General features: G+C 37.1%; 1 protein-coding gene across 4 annotated transcripts in view; it reads right to left on the bottom strand.

The window, feature by feature from the left end:
- Window positions 1–6,318: 6,318 nt before the first annotated feature.
- TANK (TRAF family member associated NFKB activator) overlaps window positions 6,319–22,193 on the bottom strand; it is a 104,211-nt gene continuing 88,336 nt past the window's right edge. For all 4 annotated transcript variants that reach the window (XM_053597175.1, XM_053597176.1, XM_053597174.1 and 1 more), the window contains exons 5-8: window positions 19,057–19,133; window positions 18,353–18,468; window positions 10,607–11,187; window positions 6,319–7,157 (exon numbers count right to left, since the gene is read on the bottom strand). In XM_053597175.1, coding sequence (XP_053453150.1) covers window positions 6,981–7,157; window positions 10,607–11,187; window positions 18,353–18,468; window positions 19,057–19,133 — 951 coding nt within the window. In that variant the 3' untranslated portion in view covers window positions 6,319–6,980. The remainder of the gene's footprint in view (window positions 7,158–10,606; window positions 11,188–18,352; window positions 18,469–19,056; window positions 19,134–22,193) is intronic.

Raw genomic sequence — 22,193 nt, 5'->3', positions numbered from 1 at the left:
GGCGCTGGCTTCTCCCAGCTAAAATGTACTGGGGCCCTTGTTAGGGTGGTGATAAAGTGACAATCTTTAAAAAATACATCCTACCCCATTGTCAGGTAATGTCAGGTCTCCCTACTCTCTCTCTCTGGTTTAGAATAATGGTTAATCTTTTTGTGTAAAAAGACTTTGAAGATGATTTAAGCTTCCTATGAGGCTAAGTACAAAGTTAGTGAAAAAGTATACTTTCTTTGAGGTAAGGGATTTTTATGGAAAAAAACAGTAACTTGAAAGGCTGAAGAGCTAGAGTTGAGTTCTAGCTATTTGAGTAGGTGCAAGGCACTTATTCATTCTCTTTAGATGCAGTTTTTTATTTTTTGTTTGTCCACACAAAAAGAAAGTTGAAGTAGGCAATTTTTAAGATTTTATTATTTTAAAAACAACTCTTCCATGGATTAATTAATAAATGATAACTCATCTTTTCTACACTCCTTTGAAAGGATATCAGCAAGATAGATTTTAATATATCCATATTAAAGTCCTAAACAATAAAGGACACTTGGGCATGATCCAGGCTATCCAGGCATTCTAGATTCCAAGGGAACTTTCAAATGGGGGAAACTGGTTAAACATCCAGGTACTCCATAATCAGGTGCGAATTCTCTGAAGAAGTATGACTTAAAGGCAAATAACCCCATAGAGACAGGACAAGAAAAGAAAATAACGTATTTGAGAATTTACTTCAGTTCTATTTGGAGATTGAGGCCTCTGAAAAAACACTGCAATAAAATAAAAGTGAAAGCTATTCAGTAAATATATATGACAGAAGTGTATGAATTCAAGCACAAACAGCTCTGAGGCTAGGGAAGTTGGCAGTCTAGTTATAACTAAGGTCTAGAATGACCTAAGAAACTTGTTTCTTTATTTCCTGTCAGTGATAGAAGGTGATATTTCTTTTAATTTGAGGCCCTTTTTGAACTGTAAGCTCCAACAATCTTTCGCTAAACAGACTTCATTCACATTCTGAATCTGGTTTTTGTCTCACACATATTAAATTTTACAAAACAGAAAGAAACAATAGAGCTTATTAGGAAAAACTTGTTTTGAATAGTAAATTAAGCATAATGGAAATAGGCACATGTTTTAGCACGGTTTTCCCCCCTTTTTTACCAATTGAACATTTACATCTTTTTCAAAGTGCTGTGATTTTCCCCTTAAGTCTTAAACTGGCACCACACATGATACTTACTTCACTTATATCTACTGAGAGAAATCATTGTAATAGTGTGGATTCCTAATGCACAGCTTTCGGAGAAAGAGTTTTAGGGAGTTACCCCTGAACTGTATTAATCAAATCACTGTGGCAGTCTAAGGAGCCATAGATCTACCTAATTTCCAAGACTGTAAATCAAATGGCAATTCTGACAGCTTTCAAATTATTCCCTGTTCTCAGAAACTGGAAACCTGTACATTCAGAGGTACACCTCACTACATGGCTTGTTATTAAGAGATATGCCCCAGGTGGAGGCATCTTCAAAGCCAATATATTTTCTTTATAAGTGGTGTCAAATTGATGTATATATTAAAAAGTCTTGGAAAATGATCTCAAAAAGGAAGTAACAGCCCAGTGAGCCATATGTTCAGGGAACCTAACAGGTTTCCATTGGGACCAAATTTCACTTCACCTTTTTGTCCTTATGTGCAAATAAAAACTTATCTGTAAATACACCATTAGAACAGTCATGCAAATTTGTGAGTACGCTAAACCCCATAAAAAAACAAGTTATTGGAAGGTGAAGGATTTGATTAGATATTAGAAATAACACCACATGGAACTGAACCAAATTCATTTACACTCTATAGGTTCACAGCCTCAGAGAGATACTCATTGTTTTTATAGAAATTGGGAAAAAAGAAAAGACTGATGAATAGTTAATAAATTGCTTAATTTTGATGTTGATAAAGAATCTGAATCTCCAAGTTTACATGAATAAATGTAAAGCTAATTTTTTTTTTCTGGTAGGTTGCTATTTTAACAGATGCAGACACTAGGGAATTTTCCAAATGCCAGCTAATACTCTAACACTGAAAAGTCTGTGATGTGCTAAGGGCAGAGGCCTGCTTAGTGGTTTTCCAAAGGGTGGAAACCAAAAAACATGAACATTTATTTATGCAAAATCCTTTATGTATCTCTTCTAAAAATTTTCAATTTAAAAACTTTTTAACATTCTGTATTGTTATAGTAGATTCTAACAGTTTTACATTCAGCTACTCTATTGGTATGTATGCCTGGGCATATTCTAAAAGGAAAACTGATTCACTCTGTATAGTTTTCATATGACTAGGATCAATGATGATATAAAAATACCAAAATGTGCTCAAGTCATTTTTATTTTTGTGTACTTTTATTGTGAAACATTACAGAGAAAGTGGAGAACATAATAGGAATGTAATCTTTTGAGTATACCTAACTGAGCTTTTTCATACCTTCACATTTTAAATTGATTTTTAAAAATGAACAATTGAGTGTGTAAAGTTATGCAAAGGTGTCAGCAGAAAAAAATATACTGCATAGATTATCTTTTAGCTACTTTCATTTTTCAGCTATGGCTTAGGGGAAGGAAATTTTATTGTTAATTTTGACACCTGGTTAGCAAAATAGCTCGGGAGGAGTTAGACGGAATTGCATTCTCATTCTGTCCAAATTTCTACCATTTCCCCATGGTTGGTTTTTTAAATTCACTTAAATCATAAGAATGTCAAAGGTTTTTACTATCTAAGGGTAGTTTATGTAGATCTGTGACAGCAAAATCTGTTAATGGTAACAATAAAAGTGTACTTTAAGCTCAGCAATCAGTTTTTAAGCTCAAAAGGTAGGGAGAAGTTCTATCGGAACCTCAGGGCCTGCCTCAACAGGTATGGAAGACCTTTTTCAGCAGAGATCTCTGTCCGGGGCGCTGCAATTTTTGACCAGCTTTTCTTAGGCCTAACGTTGAACAGAGCAGCTAGGTAAGGGGCCGCGCTGCCAGATACGCCCGGCCCCACGGCCCCTACAGTCTCCACCGCAGGGGTCGGGCGGCCGTGCCTCAAGGCCTTTCTCTCCCATAGAGTCTTACGCTGTGTATCTAGGGGTGCAGGCAGCCTCTGGTCTAGTCTTGGGGTCAGGAGGTCAGGCGGTCAGGCCTTGGAAGCACAACTAATAAGAGAGCCCTTTATGTCTTCTCTGGGATTATTTAAATCGTGTACGTGTAGTTGTGGAGCCAAGAGTAGGGTGCCAGGATCTGAAGGCCGCTACGCGGGAGACTGCTAGGGGCTGACCTCGCAGACTAGCTCAGGCCAGCAGGGGCGCGGCCGCTACAGGGCGGGTTGGAGGCGGCAGGGGCTTCGGGGGTGGCGTCCCCCAGGGCCGGCTATGCAGTCAGTCCTGGGGACTTTCTTGGCCTTTCAGACCCTGTCTCTCTTCCCACCTCTGGCTGTCCCTCGCCCTTCCTGAATTCGCTTGGGTTCCCACTCGCCGGCCGGCGCGCCGCTCGCAGGAGGCGCCCGGGGAGTGGGCGCTTGGCTCAGGCCGGGCCCTCGGGCGCACCAGCATGGGCTGCGCTCGGCGCGACCGGCGGAGGGAGCCGCGCGGGGGATCCCGATCCGCCAGGGACTTGGTGGCGGTGGCTGGGTTCCACTCGCCAGAGGAGGGAAGGACGCGCGGGAAAGCTCGGGATCAGGAAGCGGGTGGCGGCGGCGGCGGGCCCGCTGGAAAGGAGGGTGCGCCGCAGGCGGGAGGAGGGGGCGCGGAGGAGGGATGGCGGGAGGAAGGAGGGAGCGCGGCAGGCAGGCGGAGGGAGGGCTGATTAGCATGCAGCAGCGCTCGCGCGCCCGGCTCCATTGTTTTAACACCTCCCCTCTCCTCCGCGCCAATCTGTCACCGTTCAGCAGGCGAACGCTGCTGCCTCAAATGCTGCTCTTCTCAAATGAGACGGATAATTAGTTGCCCCGCACGAATGCCGCACTCTTCTCACCCCTGATTGCTATCACCTTCTTGCTCCTGGCAGTTTTGACACCTCGTAATCAGCCTGCTGCTTTTCTCTTTTCTTCCCGACTTCTGCTTCCCTCCCCCCTTTCCTTCCTAGTTTATTTATTTATTATTATTATTATTTTAAATGCAATCCCAGTGCCTATTTGGGCGAGTCCGCGGAGTTAACCTTCCGCGCATACATGTGTGCATATATATGTATATGTAAAATAGGTTGTACGTGCGCAAGCGGGGTGGGGGCTGGCAGTTTTGCGGGAAACACTGCTTCCACGCGCAGAGACTTCTTCTAAAGATATTTTGGGGAAAGGAGGAGTTGGGGAGAGGGACGGGAGGAGAAGAGTTGGGGAGACCTCAATTAATGCTTTAAAGATCTCTTAGAAATTAACAAACTGGGGAGTCTCGGAATCTGCTGTCAGAAGCGTGTTTTCCCCTCTCTCCTCTAACAAGCACTGACAGTCTAATTACTGTAGCTACAAGCAGCTGTCGAGGCAGCAGCCCAGGAGAGAAGGCGCCACAGGCTGGGCGCGCCCGGCCGGCCCCTGCACCCAGCCCAACCGCCGGAGCCCGGCCCGACTCTGGGAGGACGGAGACAAGGGCAAGGCCCTGCACCCGAGAGCCCCGGCCAGCCGAAGGCGGGCCTGGGGGCCAGCGGACACGTTTATTGTTTCATATTTATGAAGTCTTTACCTTGAAGGTTAAAAGATGTGAAGAAGAAAGGAGGGGACGTGGGGGTAGTGGGAAGAAAATCTAAGCTCCCAACCACCCTTTTCCTACCTCCTCGAGCTCTCCCTCCCCCCGTGTTGGTAAAATAACCACGCAACCCCGGGCTGAGGGGGCGGGGTGAGCCAGGCTGGAGTGTAAGAAAGCAGATGTCCCCGCTGGCAGCAGCTTCAGCCTCCGGGGAAAGCTGCTGGGGGGGGGGGGGCCCTCCCGAGGACATTCACCTCCCACTTCTCAGGCATCCCGCTCACAACTGCCTCGCCTCGGCGGGGGTGGTTTTTCCAGACTCAGCGTTTCGCGTGTGCAGCTTTTTTACCTGGGAGCTGTTCTTACCCGGCCACGCTTAGCAGATGCCAAGCCAGCTCCTGCACGACTCAGTACTAAGAGACAGAAGGAGAGACCTAGAGGTGTCCTCTTCACCTTTCCAGCCTTGGCTAGCACTACCTCTGTGCAGGAGGACAGGGGCCTGCTGCCAGGCCGCCTCTTCTGTGGCCCACGAGGGTTTCTGTGCCTCAGAAGATGGAGCTTGGGGAACTGCTGGAACCCAAAAGAAAACGGAGCTCCTTGATCTTACTGAAAGTGGTGGAGGTGGGGAAAGAGTGGACTGAAGATGAGGGGGTCGGTGGTACCATTTGATTTGAGTCACTTTCTGATCTATGGAGTTTCCTCTGGTTATCAGCAAGCTAGAGATGTCAACTGTGTGGAAGGGGCTGTCCTAGAAAAGGAGAGGGGGAAAGTATCCCCTTTCACGAGATAGGTACCGTGGTACATTCTGGCTGGTACATGCTGGGAAACTTTTATTTTTAATTTGTACGTGTGTGTGGGAGGAGTGAGAGGGGAGGCTGGGTGGGTGAGAGGTGGGGGAAGGGAAGAGACTTGGATAATTGTCCAGGCATTTCCATTCAGCCCCAGTGGCAATGAAAGAAAGATGTTTGTGCCTCAGAACCCTTCACAGTGAATACCTAATAATCGCTATGTCACCCCATGAAGAAGACGTTATGTACTTTGTATCATGAGAAGTCAAGGCACCACTCTCATTCTTCCACAAGTTAAGGCTCTTCATTGCTGCCCAGTGCTCAAATTCCCTTATCCCAAACCCTCCAGCTTAAAACACTTGCTTCAAGAGGGCTTAAATTTGTTTGAGAGGTGCAAATCAATGTTTACTTCATAAAATGGAAACCATGCCTCAAATATTTTTAAATATCAGGAGAAAGGGGAAAACCCAAAAGGCAAGAATCATAGGGAAGAAAAACGAAAGGGAAGTCTTTCTTTCAATCATTTTTGCAGCCTTCTGAATTTCCCATCCATAATCTTAATTGTCTTACAGTGGCCATAAATTAGTCTGCTAATGATGAATAACAAATTTTTCAAGAAGAATGAATATTTCTAATCTACATTAATAAATATAGTCCCCAGAGTTTTTTTTAGATCTGCTTCCATTAAAGCCAAATGTTTCTTTAGTAATACTAGTTTAGTTTGAAAAATAATTTTAAAATTCCAAGTGATCCACTAATTGTAATAAATGCCATCAGATCAGGTCATCACCCTTAACTATTGAGTTAATAGAAGGAAAACATGAATTTTATAAACTTCCTCCAAAATGTGATTTATTTCATTTTTTTAAAATTCAGAAACAAGACAATAATGATCACAACAAAAGTAACTCTTTTAATATACAATTCATCATGTAGCTATACAGACAATAAAAATTGAAGGCCATGTACATTATTAAAAATAATCTAACATGTTTAAATAGTTCTACCAGTGATTTATCACAGGGCAACAAATGTTTTTGGTTTGGCATTTACTTAGATATTTACGTATTGCTATTCTCTATTATAGATTTATTCAAAGAGAACATCACATATAACATAAATAATCTAAACTTTTCAATGAAAACAAAGGGAACAACATTATAAACATTTGGCATTACCAAATTCATTATATCTCACCAGAAATCTAAATAAGCTTAGACATTTGAAAAAACCATAAATTATGATTACATAACTCCATAAGTCACATACATAATTTTGAATTATGGTATAACACTGTAAACATGAATACCATGAGTTGTTAGTTTTGTACAGAATGATCTTTAAAAGATAATAAAAGAAAGTTACAAAAAAAGTTTGAGCATCAAGTAGCTGTGACCACAGATTTTTCTGTGAATGATCTTGAATTTAGTTTACAATCAAGCAGTTATAGTATTACAAACCCCAAATCACCGCATTTGATAATGTCTGTTTTCAAATGTGTCTTAAGTCTCCCCATTAAAGTGTGAATTAAGATGCCTCAGGAAATCCCCCTTGGATTTAATGGATGGTGGGAAAACTGCTTGACAGAATTCACACACTCGAGGTATATGCCGTTCTGAGTCTGTGCCACTTAGTTCCAGTAAGTCACTGTCTTGATTAGGGAAGGGCTTCCAAATGGGCTGCAGGAAACAAATAAATAAAATAAATAGAAACATATTTTGTTACTTGTGTTTAAGTCAAATAACATTAAATTTTAAATTCAAAGTTTTTGAATGCGTTATGTATGAGCATATATATTTAATTCCCTAATATGATAGCATCAGCATGAAGATATGACTCAATTCTTTTTTTCATAAAGGGCAACAACTAAACTTTGACTAAAAATCACTTGAGGCACATACACATGCATTTTTATCTTTACATATTTAAAAATATCACAGTTTTAGCACCAGCAATTTTTGGTACTTAATTATTACAATGGCAGTAATTTTGGAATGATAATCACTACTTAAGATTTTTAAATTAAATTCTGTTTTTTCTCTTTTACAATAGAAACCTTAAGTTATAGGCCTTTATTAGTTACATGGTGATACACTAAACACATGGTGTATGTGTATGTCTGTCATCTTAATTAAAAGCAATTTAAATTTTACTAATATTTATAACCAAATACACATAAAAATCATATATGAATCAACATTGCTTTGATTTTTAAAAAGAAAATGATCTATTATTTATTTTGCTTCTTGAAAACTCAAATATTTAAATTCAGCAAATTCTAATATCAGGTTCATTCAACGTTTTGCTTTGTTCCTATTATATAATAAGTAGTTTGGCTTACTCTTTCTTGTGGCTGAGTAAAGTGTAACGCCTGTCAATATTCGGTTAAAGGAATATGGAAAGTCATCATTCAAAAGAATCATATCCAGTTTAAATTGCACCTTAATACCCTTCCATACTTTATCTATCCCTTAAAAAAAACAAAAACAAATTTCTAAAAGGACAATAAATAACATTTACTTTAGTGATAAATACTCAATAAATGTTTATTGCCTGAAAAATATATTATTTTCCTGAAGTGTGTAAATCAAATTATTTTTAAAATTTTCTTTCTTACCTTGACAAAGGTAAAACCCTGACATAGCTAAATCTTGATATTTTGTGGAGAATCACCTTATAAAGTTAAATTTAGAGACCTCTTATGCTCCTATTAGTAATATGTGTTTTAAAGTAATAGCCTAGTCCAGCACCTTGACAGTATTAGTTTCATTCCTCTAAATTCCTCCATGCTGGTTAACCAATCACTTGCATAAACAGTATATTACTATTTGAAGCATTTGGGTTTCACAACATCACTGTCTTCTTATAAACATTTTATTGGACAGCTGTGTACAACTGGTGTAAATATACAAAGTCTGTCTAGGCACTGAGACACATTCATATATCAGTACAGAGGGCTTATGATAATATTGACTTAATTACTTTCATGAGGAATAGCAATTTTATCACCAAAATTTAGTAATATTTAAAATAACCATGTTATAAAATTGAGGGTAAAATAGTTTTTTATAAAAATCTTTCTTCCATGATAAAAGAAAGTAGTAATAATTGTGAGTAATAAACAAAAATCTAGTTAGAGCTAACAAGATTCAAATTTTACTGTTTGCTTTAAACAAAAAAATACAAATTACTCTGATGGGAAATTGACTATAAATAAAAGATTATGACTTTAAAGAGAATTCTTAAAATCTGTAATATAAATAGTAAGAAATCAACTTGAAGCAATTTAGCTTCCAAATTTGTTAAGCCAATCTTTCATTGCCAGTTTATGCTCAAAGTTCTTATTTATCCTTCTCTATTAAGAGTTATCAGTTTAGATTTGATCTTCATGGAATTTAGTTGTGACCTCAATCACTGACTCAGCAAAAGTAAAAATCAAAAACAATAACAAAAAAAATCCCATAGAACAAAAATAAGCTGACATGTTTTAGGCTTAGTTGAATGAATAAAAGAGATGTTTAGTAGTAATGACTGATATAAAGTAAAAATTTGAAATATGTAACTAAAATTTCACTTCTTTGTTATTATCTATGAACTCAACAATTCTTTACTTAGCATACAAGCTTTATTAGTGCCAATAAAATAACAAAATGTTCTAAAAACCCCATTCTAAGAAACATTCTTTTAATCCTAAACTGTAACATGGCCTTCAAAACAAACTAATTTCTTTACTTTTTCTGCCAAAATATCAATTATCTAACCTTATGCCCCATGTCTTGTGACAGCTCAACACCAATTCTCTTGCATTTTTTAAACTGAATACTTTTCCATGGAGTTGTAATCACATACCAGCTGTTTCCCTTGCTACAGTATAGAAAGCAAATGTACAATGCAGGGTGCCATCTACTGAAACATGAATGCACAGACTTGTAAAAGAACAAACAATAGATACAATGGAGAAAAAAGTAACAGGAATTAGAACTGATGCACTTCACAGCTCCCCAGGAATTCTACTTGCAATAAGTGAAATTGTTTAATTTGTTTCATTTAGTAGCAACTATAACTGAGTCTATGGTGTGAAATAAGGCATAACGTGGAACACAGAGAGTTTATAATTAAAACTTATTGTCAGCTATGCCTAGTTTTTCCTTCTACTAAAATATACCACAGCTTGATTACTGCCTTCTTTGCATGATGACTTAAAAGTCTATAAGAGCACTTAACCCCAAACGGTATTAATGAAGGTTTAAAAAATTAAATTAAATATCTCAAGTCAAAGAGAAATCAACCGAATGTTTGCAAATAATAGACACATTTACATCAGTCTGTATTTTCATGAGCTTCTGTTTATTGTAACAATCATATATTTTTCATTTGTCTACAGGCACTAAACTGCTTTTTTTTTTTTTTTTAACTAAAACAATCATTCTGTGATAATCCTGAATCTACAAGGAAGGATAGGAAAGGCTTGTGGGGCTATAAGTAGTCTGTGAGCTTTAGAGACATTAAATAAAATATTTGACTGAAATCATACCTAGGCAGAGACTATTAAAAAATATATTAGGCTGCATATTCTGTGCCAGATTAGCAACCGAAATCAAAGCTAAGCTCTACAAATCTATGTACTAAATAACAGAATGTATTAGGAGTACTAGTTGGAAGTTCATTTACTTTGATAATTAGAAATACATGATGCAAATGTTTACTTAGGGAAAATTGTGCATTCTTGTAAAAACGAGTATGATATACACAAACTTACTGATAAACCATTTAATTTTACAGAATGAAATTTAATCAAGGATCCTATTTTAAATGTTGATGCTGTGTAAACAAGCTTTGACTAAGGAACTAAGAAAGTGACACCATAGTAGATGTGGATAAAGCTTACCATGTATTTTTAAAGTCTGCCATAAATGGTAAACTACTTTATAATAGAGCTTTACCATATTTATCTTTATATTTCACGTCATTTATTACAGGACTTGCATGTTTTAGTGAAAGCCTCAACTTTGGCTAGTCATTAGTTTAAAAGGGATGTATGATAACCTAAAAGAGATGCATATCTGTGCATGTATGGCAAAATGTGTGTTCACACACAATAACATATTTGTTAACACAAAACAGTTACCTGCTGTGGTCCTCGGATAGCTTTTCCTGGGGAATCACGTGAGGGAAAAGTTACATCAGACGGGTCCAGAAGTGGGAATATATTTACATATAATGCATTATGGTCTCCAGGTGATAAGCACGCAGTTCTATCCAGAGTTGTCTTGGTACAATTGTTTACAAAATTTGAGGGTTTTGTTTTGTCAGTTGTTTTAAGGTTTTGTATAGCTGAAGCTATAGAATCAATTCCCTGAATTTCAAATGAAGTTTCTTCTGTTTTAACAAAGTTTCCTGGGTTATCTTTGAGCTCCATATTAAATTTTTCTTGGCACACTGCCTCAGACGTAGCAGGACTGAGGATGTCAGGTCTCTCTGGAGTGCTATGGAGGAAAGTCGAGTCACTGTCCGTAGGTGGAAACTTGACATTGAATTTAGAAAGTGATTCAAAAGAGGTGTCTTCCTCATCTCGACCCAGTCCTCTGGGTGTGACAGATGTGATGCATGGTGTACCTCTATTTATATCATCTTTAGCCTGAGGCTTAAACAGTGCTTCTTGTTTATCTGTTTTATCCGTACACTGTATAGGCAAAGAGCACTGTGTTTCTGCAGGGAAAAAACACAAAAGGGAAACAGTTGCACTCAAATCCTTTTAAAAAATCTGTTCAGTCAGCTTTGGACAGATGAGTATTATTTTTTATATTGGTTTTTATAGCAACTGAAGACAACTGGGATTTTTATATTTGCTACCATCTTACACAGACTATTAGCAGTCTCCAGTGGGTTAACTGAAACACAGCTTGTTAGTTGAAATTTAACTACTTTGTCTTTTCCTAGATCTTTTGCCGTACGCTTTGCATATTGTTCACAGTCATACTGATGCACACCCCAAAAAATTTTCTTGTAGTTTATACATTTAAACATTTTGTCAGTAATTGAAACTGCAACTGTGAGCTTGCTTAGACAAATAAATTATTAAAAGGGAAAATCCTTCCTAAGTGTGTGTACGTATGTGTATGAATTAGGTCATTTATTACCCCCAACATCACTGTGTAACTAAGTACACTGCTAATCAGTTTAGCCACTGTCTACTCTTAAAAATCCATGTAAGGGAGTGGTGGTAATAGGGGTCGAGGAGAAGGAAGATAGTGGAGGCAAAAGAAGAATAAAATTTTGGGATGCATGTTAAAAAACTGCATGTGAACATAGGATTTTCTCATCTTATATTTTTTTAAAGGCTTGTTTTTAAATGTTAAGTACATATCAGGGCCTCTGCAACTCTTTTATATAGAAACTTCTTATAGCTATGAAATTCAGCTCTCTAGGACATAGAGAAAAAGAAGAAAGAAATTGTAGCTTCTGAGGAATGAGACTAAGAGCCATGAAGTCCATAGATAAATGAATTTTGCTCCTATTCTCATTTTAGTTTTATTCTAACAAGCTTGATGATGTTTCTCTAACTCACAGCTGGTTTGAAACAGCAAATCAAAAGGGGATATGAGTTGCTAAAGGCAGATGTAGACATTAACAAGAGCTAAAAGCATTACAGAAGACAAGAAAAACACACAAGCAGATATAAAAACTCAGAAAACACTACAGTCTAGTAGATGGCCAAAAAACCCAAAGTGCTCCATGTTGATCCTGAAACATCAGGAGTAATGTATGTATTTTTATTTAATGAATAAAAGGCAAATGTTTTAAAAATTAGCATTTTAAGAAGGTTTCCATCAGTTAAGTTGTATATTAAAAGTGAAGACTTTGGGCTCAGCACCTGTAGCACAGTGGTTACAGAGCCTGCTACATGCACTGAGGGTGGTGGGTTCAAACCCAGCTTGGGCCACCTAAACAACAATGACAACAACAACAGCAACAAAACCCGGGCATTGTGACAAGCGCCTGTAGTCCCAGCTACTTGGGAGGCTAAGGCAAGAGAATCGCTTGAGCCCAAGAGTTTGAGGGTTGCTGTGAGCTGTGACACCACAGCATTCTACTGAAGGCAACAGAGTAAGACTAATGTCTCAAAAAAAAAAGGGAAATACTTCGGTGAGGCGCCAGTAGCTCAGTGAGTAGGGTGCTGGTCACATATACCAGAGCTGGCAGATTGGAGCCCAGCCGGGGCCTACTAAACAACGACAACTGCAACAACAATAAGAAAGAAAATAGCTGGGTGTTGTGGTGGGCGCCTGTAGTCCCAGCTACTTGGGAGGCTGAGGCATGAGAATCACTTAAGCCCAAGAGTTTGAGGTTGCTGTGAGCTGTAATGCCGGGCACTCTACCAAGGGGGGAAGTGAAACTTGATACTCTGTCTCAAAAAAAAAAAAAAAGTGAAGACTTTATTAATGGTGCACAAGTTTAAGTAGACAGGGTATATAGATCATCTTGCAAAGTGTTTGTCCTGTTTAGTAGGAGCTTATCAAATGTCAATTCCTTTATATTCCTTTGGTCTTTGGCAGTTCTCATGAGACCTATCTTTTTGCCACAGCACATTTCAACACAAGGTATTTTATGTTTGGATATAATGTGTAATACAACGCAATGCAATCAACTTCTTTGGTTCATCCTGTTACATCCTGTTCATCCTTATTGCCTCTCTTTAGTCCATACCATCTTTTTCTTGAGACAGAGACTCACTCTGCTGCCCACGTTTAGAGTGCTGTGGCCTCAAGTAATTCCCTTGCTTCAGCCTTCTGAGTAGCTGAGACTACTCAGATGCCTGCCACAATGCCCAGCTGGTTTTTTTATTTTTAGTAGAAACAGGGTCTCGCTCTTGCTCCCCCTGGTCTTGAACTTCTGAGCTCGGGTGATCCACCTGCTTTGACCTCCCAGAAGGCTAGGATTACAGGTGTAAGTCACCAGGCTTGGTCATAACATCCTCTCTTATTGGATTATTATAGCAGCCTTTGAACTGCTTGGCTATCTCTAAATTTGTGTCCTATCCAGTTTGCTGCCCTCTCCATCTTCTCCTTCTCTGAATAGCTTTTCTAAATTATAAATCTGATAAAACCTTTACCTTGCCGATAAAACCTTTCTTTGGCTCTCCAAGGCCCTTAGCCAAAGCATATAAAACTGTTCCTAACTGGCCACGGTCACCAGTCCATGCTCATCGTTCAGCACACCTGCTTCATTCCCTATTCTAGCTATAATGAGCTTTGTACAGTTCTTCAGAATGGCCACATTGTCTTATCTTTGCACCTTTGCACATGCTGTACAGACTGCCCTGTACAGCATGACGCGTCCCTTCTCATTATTCTTTGCCTAATTCTTAGTTGTCCTTCAGATCTTGGCTTAGATATAAATTTCTCTGGATGCCTCTCCCATGATTCTTTGTTGCCCTAAGGACTGAATGCTCTATTATACAGTTGGGTGTTACTGGATGATTGGGATATATTTTGACAAATTTGTTGTCAGCAGTTTTGTTCTGTGCTAACATCATAGTGTGTAGTTACAGAAATGTAGATGTACAGCTTACTACCCACCTAGGCTATATGGTATAGCCTATTGTTCCTAGGCTATGTTACTATATAGCAGGCAGTTGTAACACAATGGGAAGTACTGTATTAAGCACAGAAAAGATACAATAAAAATACAACATCCAAAAAATAAAAGATAAAAAAATGGTACACTTGTATAGGGTACATGCCACGAATGGAGCCTGTAGGCGTGCAGGTTAGTGATTGAGTGGTAAGTGAATGTGAACAAAACCTAGGACATTACTGTACACTACTGTAGATTTTATGAACACTGTACATTTAGGCTACACTAAATTTATGAAAAAATTACACTACAATGTTACAATAGCAATGCCATCACTAGGAATTTTTTTAGTTCCATTATAACTTTATGGGATTACTATCATATACATGGGTCTGTCATTGACCCAAAACATTATTTGGCATATGACTGTATTTCCAAGTATGCTTCGTCTTTCTCCCATTGAAGTAGGTCCTAAACTACTTTTCATTCCCCACTTACTGCAGAACCCTCCCCAGTGCATGGCACATAGTATGCCTTTAATAATGAATTCTGAGTGACTCTGTAACCTCTTCCCACAAAGCTCAGGATAATAATCTACATTTACTAGACATTCTGTGACTAGGCATGGCATAGTAATGAAGACCAAGCTCCACTGTTTACAGTTGGAGTTTTTTGAAGTTCTTAAAGTCCATCAACTCAAGTAGTCATATTTGTTGGCAATAGAAGTCTAAGATACATTAGGAAAGAGCACAGTCTTTGTAGATAACATTTACTGATTGCAAATAACAAACCAGGAAGACCAACTGTTAAGGTAATCAAATTCTGTAACACCTAAGAAGGAGTAAATCAAATGATTTTCTCAAAAAGAACAGGGTGAATGGTGAAGAATTGTTGCTGCTTCTGATGGCAATGACTTTTTTTTTTTTTTTGGAGACAGACTCTTAGTATGTTGCCCTCAGTAGAGTGCCGGGCATCATAGCTCACAGCAACCTCAAACTCTTGGGCTCAAGCAATTCTCTTGCCTCAGTCTTCCAAGTAGCAGGGACTACAGGTACCCACCACAACGCCCAGCTATTTTTTGTTACAGTTGTCATTGTTGGTTAGCTGGCCCTGGCCGGGTTTGAACCCACCACCTTCAGTGTATGTGGCTGGCGCCATAACCACTGTGCTACGGGAGCTGAGCTGGCAATGACTATTACCATTATAGCACTTCTATGCTCCATACACTGTAATAATCATTGCACATGCATTAATCATTTAATACTCAAAATAATCCTGAGGTAGGCACTATTATCCTACTTCATACATAAAGAAACTGGTATATGGAGAGGTTAATTCCATGGCTATGGAATGGTAGCCAATGAATGGTAGATCTGGAACTGGCACCTTGGCAGTTTAACTCTAGAGTCTGTGCTCTGAACCTTTATACTAAATTGAACATCTTGGTTTCCATATGTGTATGTAGACAGGAGTCCCCAAATTGACAGATATGAGCTTTGAATTACTTTTTTAGCAGTTGACCTATCCTTCTTATGAACAAAACCTGGAAAAATCAAACAGCTGTAATAAAGCAGATATGTTCCTTTAGCATAGCTAACTGACACACCCTCAGCCATATTAAAATGATATGAGTTAATCTGCTGCAGTGGTGAGAGTTAATATATCTTTAAAAAAGATTTAAAACTAAGATTCCTAATTCTACTATAAATCTAAGCTTAGAAAACTTAAGAATCAAGCACTTGTCATCTGACATAACATTGAAAAATAGGATCAGATGGGTAAATAGCTTTTCTATTTTGTCTGTTTTAAGAACAGTTACTTAAACACTTATTTTTGCAAGAAACAAAGTAAATTTCCAATTAGATTCAATTGTAGATTTCCAATTTTAAGTATAGGCTATCTATTTAGACTAATTTCTCAATATAATTACTTTGGATAATGACAAAAGAAAAAAGAGCTGATGGTTGTTTGTAGCTCTAATCCTCTATTTCCCATTTCTAATCTGAAACAGGATACTCCTTTCTTAATCAAATAGTACTTTTTTTTGAAGCCATATTTGCATAAACATATTGTTTATCTGTATCCTTTCTCAAGGCTATTGCCGTATATGGATGAGTAGAGAAAAAACGGAATTAAAAAAAAGGAAATGTGCAGTTCTACTAACTTAGCTTTTTTTCATGAATTACATCTGGTTTTAAAAGTAAAAATCAAATTTTAATAAAAAATAACACAAGGACAATACATTTACCTTTTCCAGACACATGCAAATCATATTTGAAATAGTTCTATATTTTAATTTAGTGTATCATACGTACTTTGAAACCCTGAATAAGAATATTTAAAAAATATTTTTCTCCTTTTGATCTATTATTATCAGAGCACAATATCTGACATTTTGGTTTCTACGTGGATGTAGCAAAACTTCACTGGAATATGCAGCACAAAAGATCTAAAATATTTCAAGAATAACGTATTTATTATTTGTCCCACTGTTACTATAACGTAAGAATAATGTTAGGAAGCAGTTTTAGTAGGGAATAAATTGAAGTTAAACACTCAGTGTTCTAGTTGACAGATACACACAGATTTAGACCTGTGCAATTTAAAAATGGTCAAAGTATTAAGCCATTGATAATGAGGTAAGTTCTCTGTGTAACAAAGAATATATCAACCTTACAATGCTTTGATAAGATGCTGATGTTTAAAAAAGCATGTTTATGAATTCTAAGTACTGTATCTCTATAGCTGGCATGTTTTAAATAGAAAGGATTCATTTACTTCAAAGGTACTTAGTATCCTTTAGTCTGTACAAAAGATCAGTTTCTTTTTAAATGACAAAAAATTAAGGTGGAGAAATGATGAGCTTTTGGGGAAGGTAGGGAGATTGGAGAAGAGAAACAAATGATGTCTCCTTACAAAGGTTGTCTTGTTTCTCTAATATCATATTGTGTAATTTTTCTGAAAGTAAAATTGTAGTACCAAAAAGTGAATTTATACTATAAAATGATTTTTAAATAGCCTAAGTGAAAGCGCTATAAGACATGAAGTGATCTTTTTTTTTTCTTTTTTGTAGAGACAGAGTCTCACCTTATTGCCCTCGGTAGAGTGCCGTGGTGTCACACAGCTCACAACAACCTCCAAATCCTTGGGCTTAGGCGATTCTCTTGACTCGGCCTCCCAAGTAGCTGGGACTACGGGTGGACATGAAGTGATCTTTAATTAAAGGGGTGCTAGGCAGCACTGCTGCATCATCTCTCAGGAACTGTCTACAGAATAGCTCAAATTGTAAGAGTAAAGGAGAATTTATCATTATAAATGATCAGTTTATCTTCCTTTTGTTTACAGATGTGTTTGGTGGCTAGACTCAATCTCTGATATTTTGCTATTCATGTTGAACTACCGAAGAAAATATCAGAAAGACAATCTGGGACTTTAGGGAAGGGTGGAACTTTAAAAAACACACTGTCACACATGTGTAAAACAGATGTTCCTTTTAAGTTGCATTTTATAGTACATTTGTATTTTGTGCCTTCAACAGAACTGGTACTCAGCAAATACAAGTATAAAATTTTGATTCTTGAACCAAATTATAAGAATCTAGTGGGAAGCTGAAGTGAGAGGATTGCTTAAAACTAGGAGTTTGAGGTTGTGAATAGTCACTAACTCGAATCTGGGCAACATGGTCAGACTCATGTCTCAAAAAAATTATATATATCCCCATCCATAGTGTTCAATAACCTTTCAGACAGAAGTTAAAAACAAACCTGATGTTATATACTAGTGTGCCTTTAAGGTTCCTTAATAACATGAGTTAATGTTTATTAAGACCCCAAATAGCAACTGAAAACACTGAAAGCTATAGCCCATATTTATTTTGTACTTTTTTTCTTAAGACAGGGCCTCACTCTGTTTCCCTCACTGGGTTACAGGTACAGTGTTCTAGTTGACAGATACACAACTGTTACCTCAATTCCCGATTTCTCGTGATCCTCTTGCCTCAGCTTATTTTGTACTTTTTAAGGTGAGAGTTCTCATTAATATGATTAATAATTATATCTTTCAACTTAATTTATATAGTATCCCATATAGTGAAGACAGAGAAAAAGCCACTAAATACATAATGTATGTAATACATTACAGAAATTAAACAGCACTTACCCATTCAAATATATGTGCATAAGGGGTTAAGTAGCAGATTCTTAGCACTTAATATGCATTTAGGAATATTTTCATCATCAAAAAGAAATCAATTTCAAACGACAAAATTATTATTACTGTAAGTTAGATCAATCCTTACCATTTGCTGCATCTGGTATATGAAGTTTGCTTAAGTGGTCTTTTTGTGCTTTTGCTAGCACACATATTCTATGAAATTCTTCTTTCAGATCCCAGAAGGTCTTCTCTATATTGCCTCTAAAAACAAACCAATATTTTAAAATGAAAGGCTACAACTTCATGTATTTTTATAATTAAACTTACATAGTGATATTTTATGGACTACAAAATAATTATTGAAAAGTTAATATTTTAAAAACACTTTAAATTTCAGGAAAACATCCTAGAAAACAACTCTGGAGAGTTGTGTGCACAGTACATGATGTTTTAATACATAAATATAGTGTGGATTATCCTATCTACTTACTCATATATCACACTGATGTTGGCTGTCCTTACAGTACAAAATTCAATGTACTGATTTTTGTTCTCTGTGTACTTCTTAAATAGAATATTAAATATTCCTCACTTTGGTGAGATTCACATTAGGAACCATCTAATATGGCCATAATACTGGCCTATTGCAACAGTAGAGCTTTGTAGAATTTAGTTTTTAGATCTAGCTCTACTATTAACTGTATGACTTATTTAGGTCATTTAATGTATAAGGCCCTTGAATTGGTCTCTTCCAGTTCTAAAGGCTGCTCTTTAATATAATTGCTAAAATTTTAAAATATATTTCAATATTTATAATTTTTGAGTTGACAAAAAAGGATGTAGAACTACCTTTCATGGAATAAAGGAATACCAAGACTCCCTGGTGACGTTTCTTTTCCAGGAGAAGAAACCTCTTGTTTTCTTACCTTAAAGATACAAAATGATTACCGCTTTAAATTGCTTCTAAATTCAAATGAGACTGAGGTAATAGGAAACACAAAGGAAAATTTATTTATCTTCCTTATTGAAAAATAAGTTGAGGCAGCTTAAATATACATATATGTACACACACGTGTGTATATATACACATATATGTATATACACAGTATATATAAATAGATATTTTTTCTTTAAATGTGATTAAGAAAAAAGAAAAATGATAGAAAGTGTGAAGACATAAACCATTTCTCGTAACTTCTTCCTCAATTACTATTTCCAGTACTGGTAATTCAAGGATTTCTAAAATTCAACCACTAATCAAAATTGCTATACTCTGATCAAGTACTTCCTATAACCAGAAACTTCTGAAAAAAATTTACGTGTGTGTATACTTCTTTTGATATTCAGTAATAATGGCCTAAATACATGTATTTAAATCAATGTCTTTGTCTTTTATTATAGATTCTTTGCTGAGCAATGCAGCTGTATGAGAGGAAGAAAGTCAAAGTATAACTCCTTACAATTTAACAAGCATTTAAAAGGTTTGTAAAGATAGTGCATTATGGATTTAAGCTGTTTCAACGCAAGTTCTTGCCTTTCACTCCCACCATGTGGCTTACACTGGTATTACATTTATTCTGACATTTCAAGATCAACATTAATAAACATGTTGTAATAATCTAGTCTATGGTATATTTTTAAAAAATCTTGAATCCTAGAAAACTTGTATTACTTTCTAAAGCTAAAAACTATGAAATTCAGAGATTTGAAAATCCTAGTATTACATAATCATTAAATATAATTCAGCCAAAACTATAATTCCAAAACCAGAAGACTTTAAGATTTTATTCAATTAAGGTCATTATAGCTATTATTGAAATGAAATATGTTACTTCATTTTCTTTCTTTCTTTTTTTTTATTGAGACAGAGTTTCACTCTGTTACCGTCGGTAGAATGCCATGGCATCAGAGCTTACAGCAACCTCAAACGCTTGGGCTATTGAGATCCCCTTGCCTCAGCCTTCCTAGTAGCTGGTATAGTACAGGCACCTGCCAAAACATCTGGCTTATTTTTTCTATTTTTAGAGATGGGGTCTTGCTCTTGCTCAGGCTGGTTTTGAATTCCTAAGCTCAGGCAATCCGCCCTCTTCAGCCAATGACAGTGCTAGGATTCAGGCATGAGCCACTGCACCAGCCTGCTTCATTGTTTATCACCTGAGTACATCTGTCTTTATTCTTGCTTTTCAAAAGATTTCTTTCTTATGAGTCTTATGTGTTAAGATAGAGACTTGATTTCAGTTTGTTTTTCTTAAAACTAGTATCTTCTCCAATTTAAGTTATTACTCTAGTTTCACAGCTTTTTCTTAATACTTTAAATATATGGAGTATAAGTTTACAGTAGTTTGGAATTGGTAAAATAAAACCTCACAAAATTCAATTAATATAATTTTTTATATATTGTATCATTAGATTGAGGTAAAACAAATATGCTTCTGTAGTTGCATAACGTCTGTCTGACAAACCCTTCTTCTGGATTAAAACTGCTTCATTGAGCTTTATAAAACAGTCACATCAGAAGACATTTTCATATACGCAGTTTTGTTTTTAAAAGTGATAGACAAGGTTCTTCTATGGTGTTATGTGCAATTAGGACACTCAGTGGATTTTGGTGTGGACTAACAAGAAAAGCAACATCTTAAAGCTAGCCAACCAGTCAGGACACTTAAGAATAAAACTAAACCTTTAAAAGATACCGTTAAGGCTCAGCGCTTGTAGTTCAAGCAGCTAAGGCGCCAGACACATACACTAGAGCTGGCAGATTCGAATCCAGCCCAGGCCTGCCAAACACAATGACTACGACCAAAAAAATAAAAATAAAAAATAAATAGCCGGGCATTGTGGCAGGCACCTGTAATCCCAGCTACTTGGGAGACTGAGGCAAAAGAATCACTTAAGCCCAGGAGTTGGAGGTTGCTGTGAGCTGTGATGCCACAGCACTCTACCCAAGGCGACAGCTTGAGGCTCTGTCTCAAAAAAAAAAAAAAAAAAAAGTCACAATATTTGAATTTGTTAGGTAGAGCCCCTCTTGCAGTTGTGTCCTGCACCCAAAAGGTATACCATACCGCCCTTCATTGTGCCCATTAAATGGGAGCACCAAATTTCCCCCCCTCTCTCTCTAACTTGAATTGAAATGAATTTTTCTCCTCCATGGGTGTGAATTAGATTGTCTATTGGCTTCATATTAGTATTGAGTACAATGAATATTTGCTTTTCCATTCTTGTGATACATTACTAAGAAGAATGTGTTTGAACGCCATCCAAGTTAATATAAATGATGTAAAGTCACCATCTTTTTTTTTATGGCAGAATAGTATTCCATAGTACATATACAGCACAGTTTGTTAATCTATTCCTGAGTGATGGGCATTTAGATTGTTCCCACATCTTGGAAATTATAGATTGAGCCACAATAAACAATCTAGTGCAATTGTCTTTTAAAATGATTTTTTTTTCTTCTGGGTAGATGCCTAGTAGTGGGATTTGGGGGCCAAAAGAGATGGTCTAATATGAGTACTTTGAGGGTTCTCCATACTTAGCTATCATTAAATTTATATCAACAATATGAATTAAGAGGTACAGCAAGAGAATGAGAGAATAAAACTTTTGATGAGATGTTAAATCATAATAAGTGATTATATTAAATGAAATGATCACATTATTTTATTAGAAGCTAGAAAGAACCAAAGAGAAGACTACAAATTAAGACAGTTGCTCATGCCTGTAATCCTGTTAACACTGGGAGTCTGAGGTAGGTGGATTGCTCAGGAGTTTGAGACCAGCCTGAGCAAGAGCCAAGACTCCATCTCTACTAAAAATAGAAAAACTAGCTGGGTTTCGTGGTGGGTGCCTGTAGGCCCAGACACTAGGGAGGCTGAGGCAAAAGGAATGCTTGAGCTCAGGAAGTTGAGGAGGTTGTGAGCTAGGATGCAATTGCACTCTACCCAGGTAACAGAATGTGATTCTGTTTCCAAAAAAAAAAAAAAAAA

Source organism: Nycticebus coucang, chromosome 7 (assembly GCF_027406575.1).
Source record: "Nycticebus coucang isolate mNycCou1 chromosome 7, mNycCou1.pri, whole genome shotgun sequence".
Lineage (NCBI taxonomy): Eukaryota > Metazoa > Chordata > Mammalia > Primates > Lorisidae > Nycticebus > Nycticebus coucang.
The sequence above is the reverse complement of the archived record's forward strand: the minus strand, read 5'-3'. Positions and strand labels throughout refer to the sequence as shown.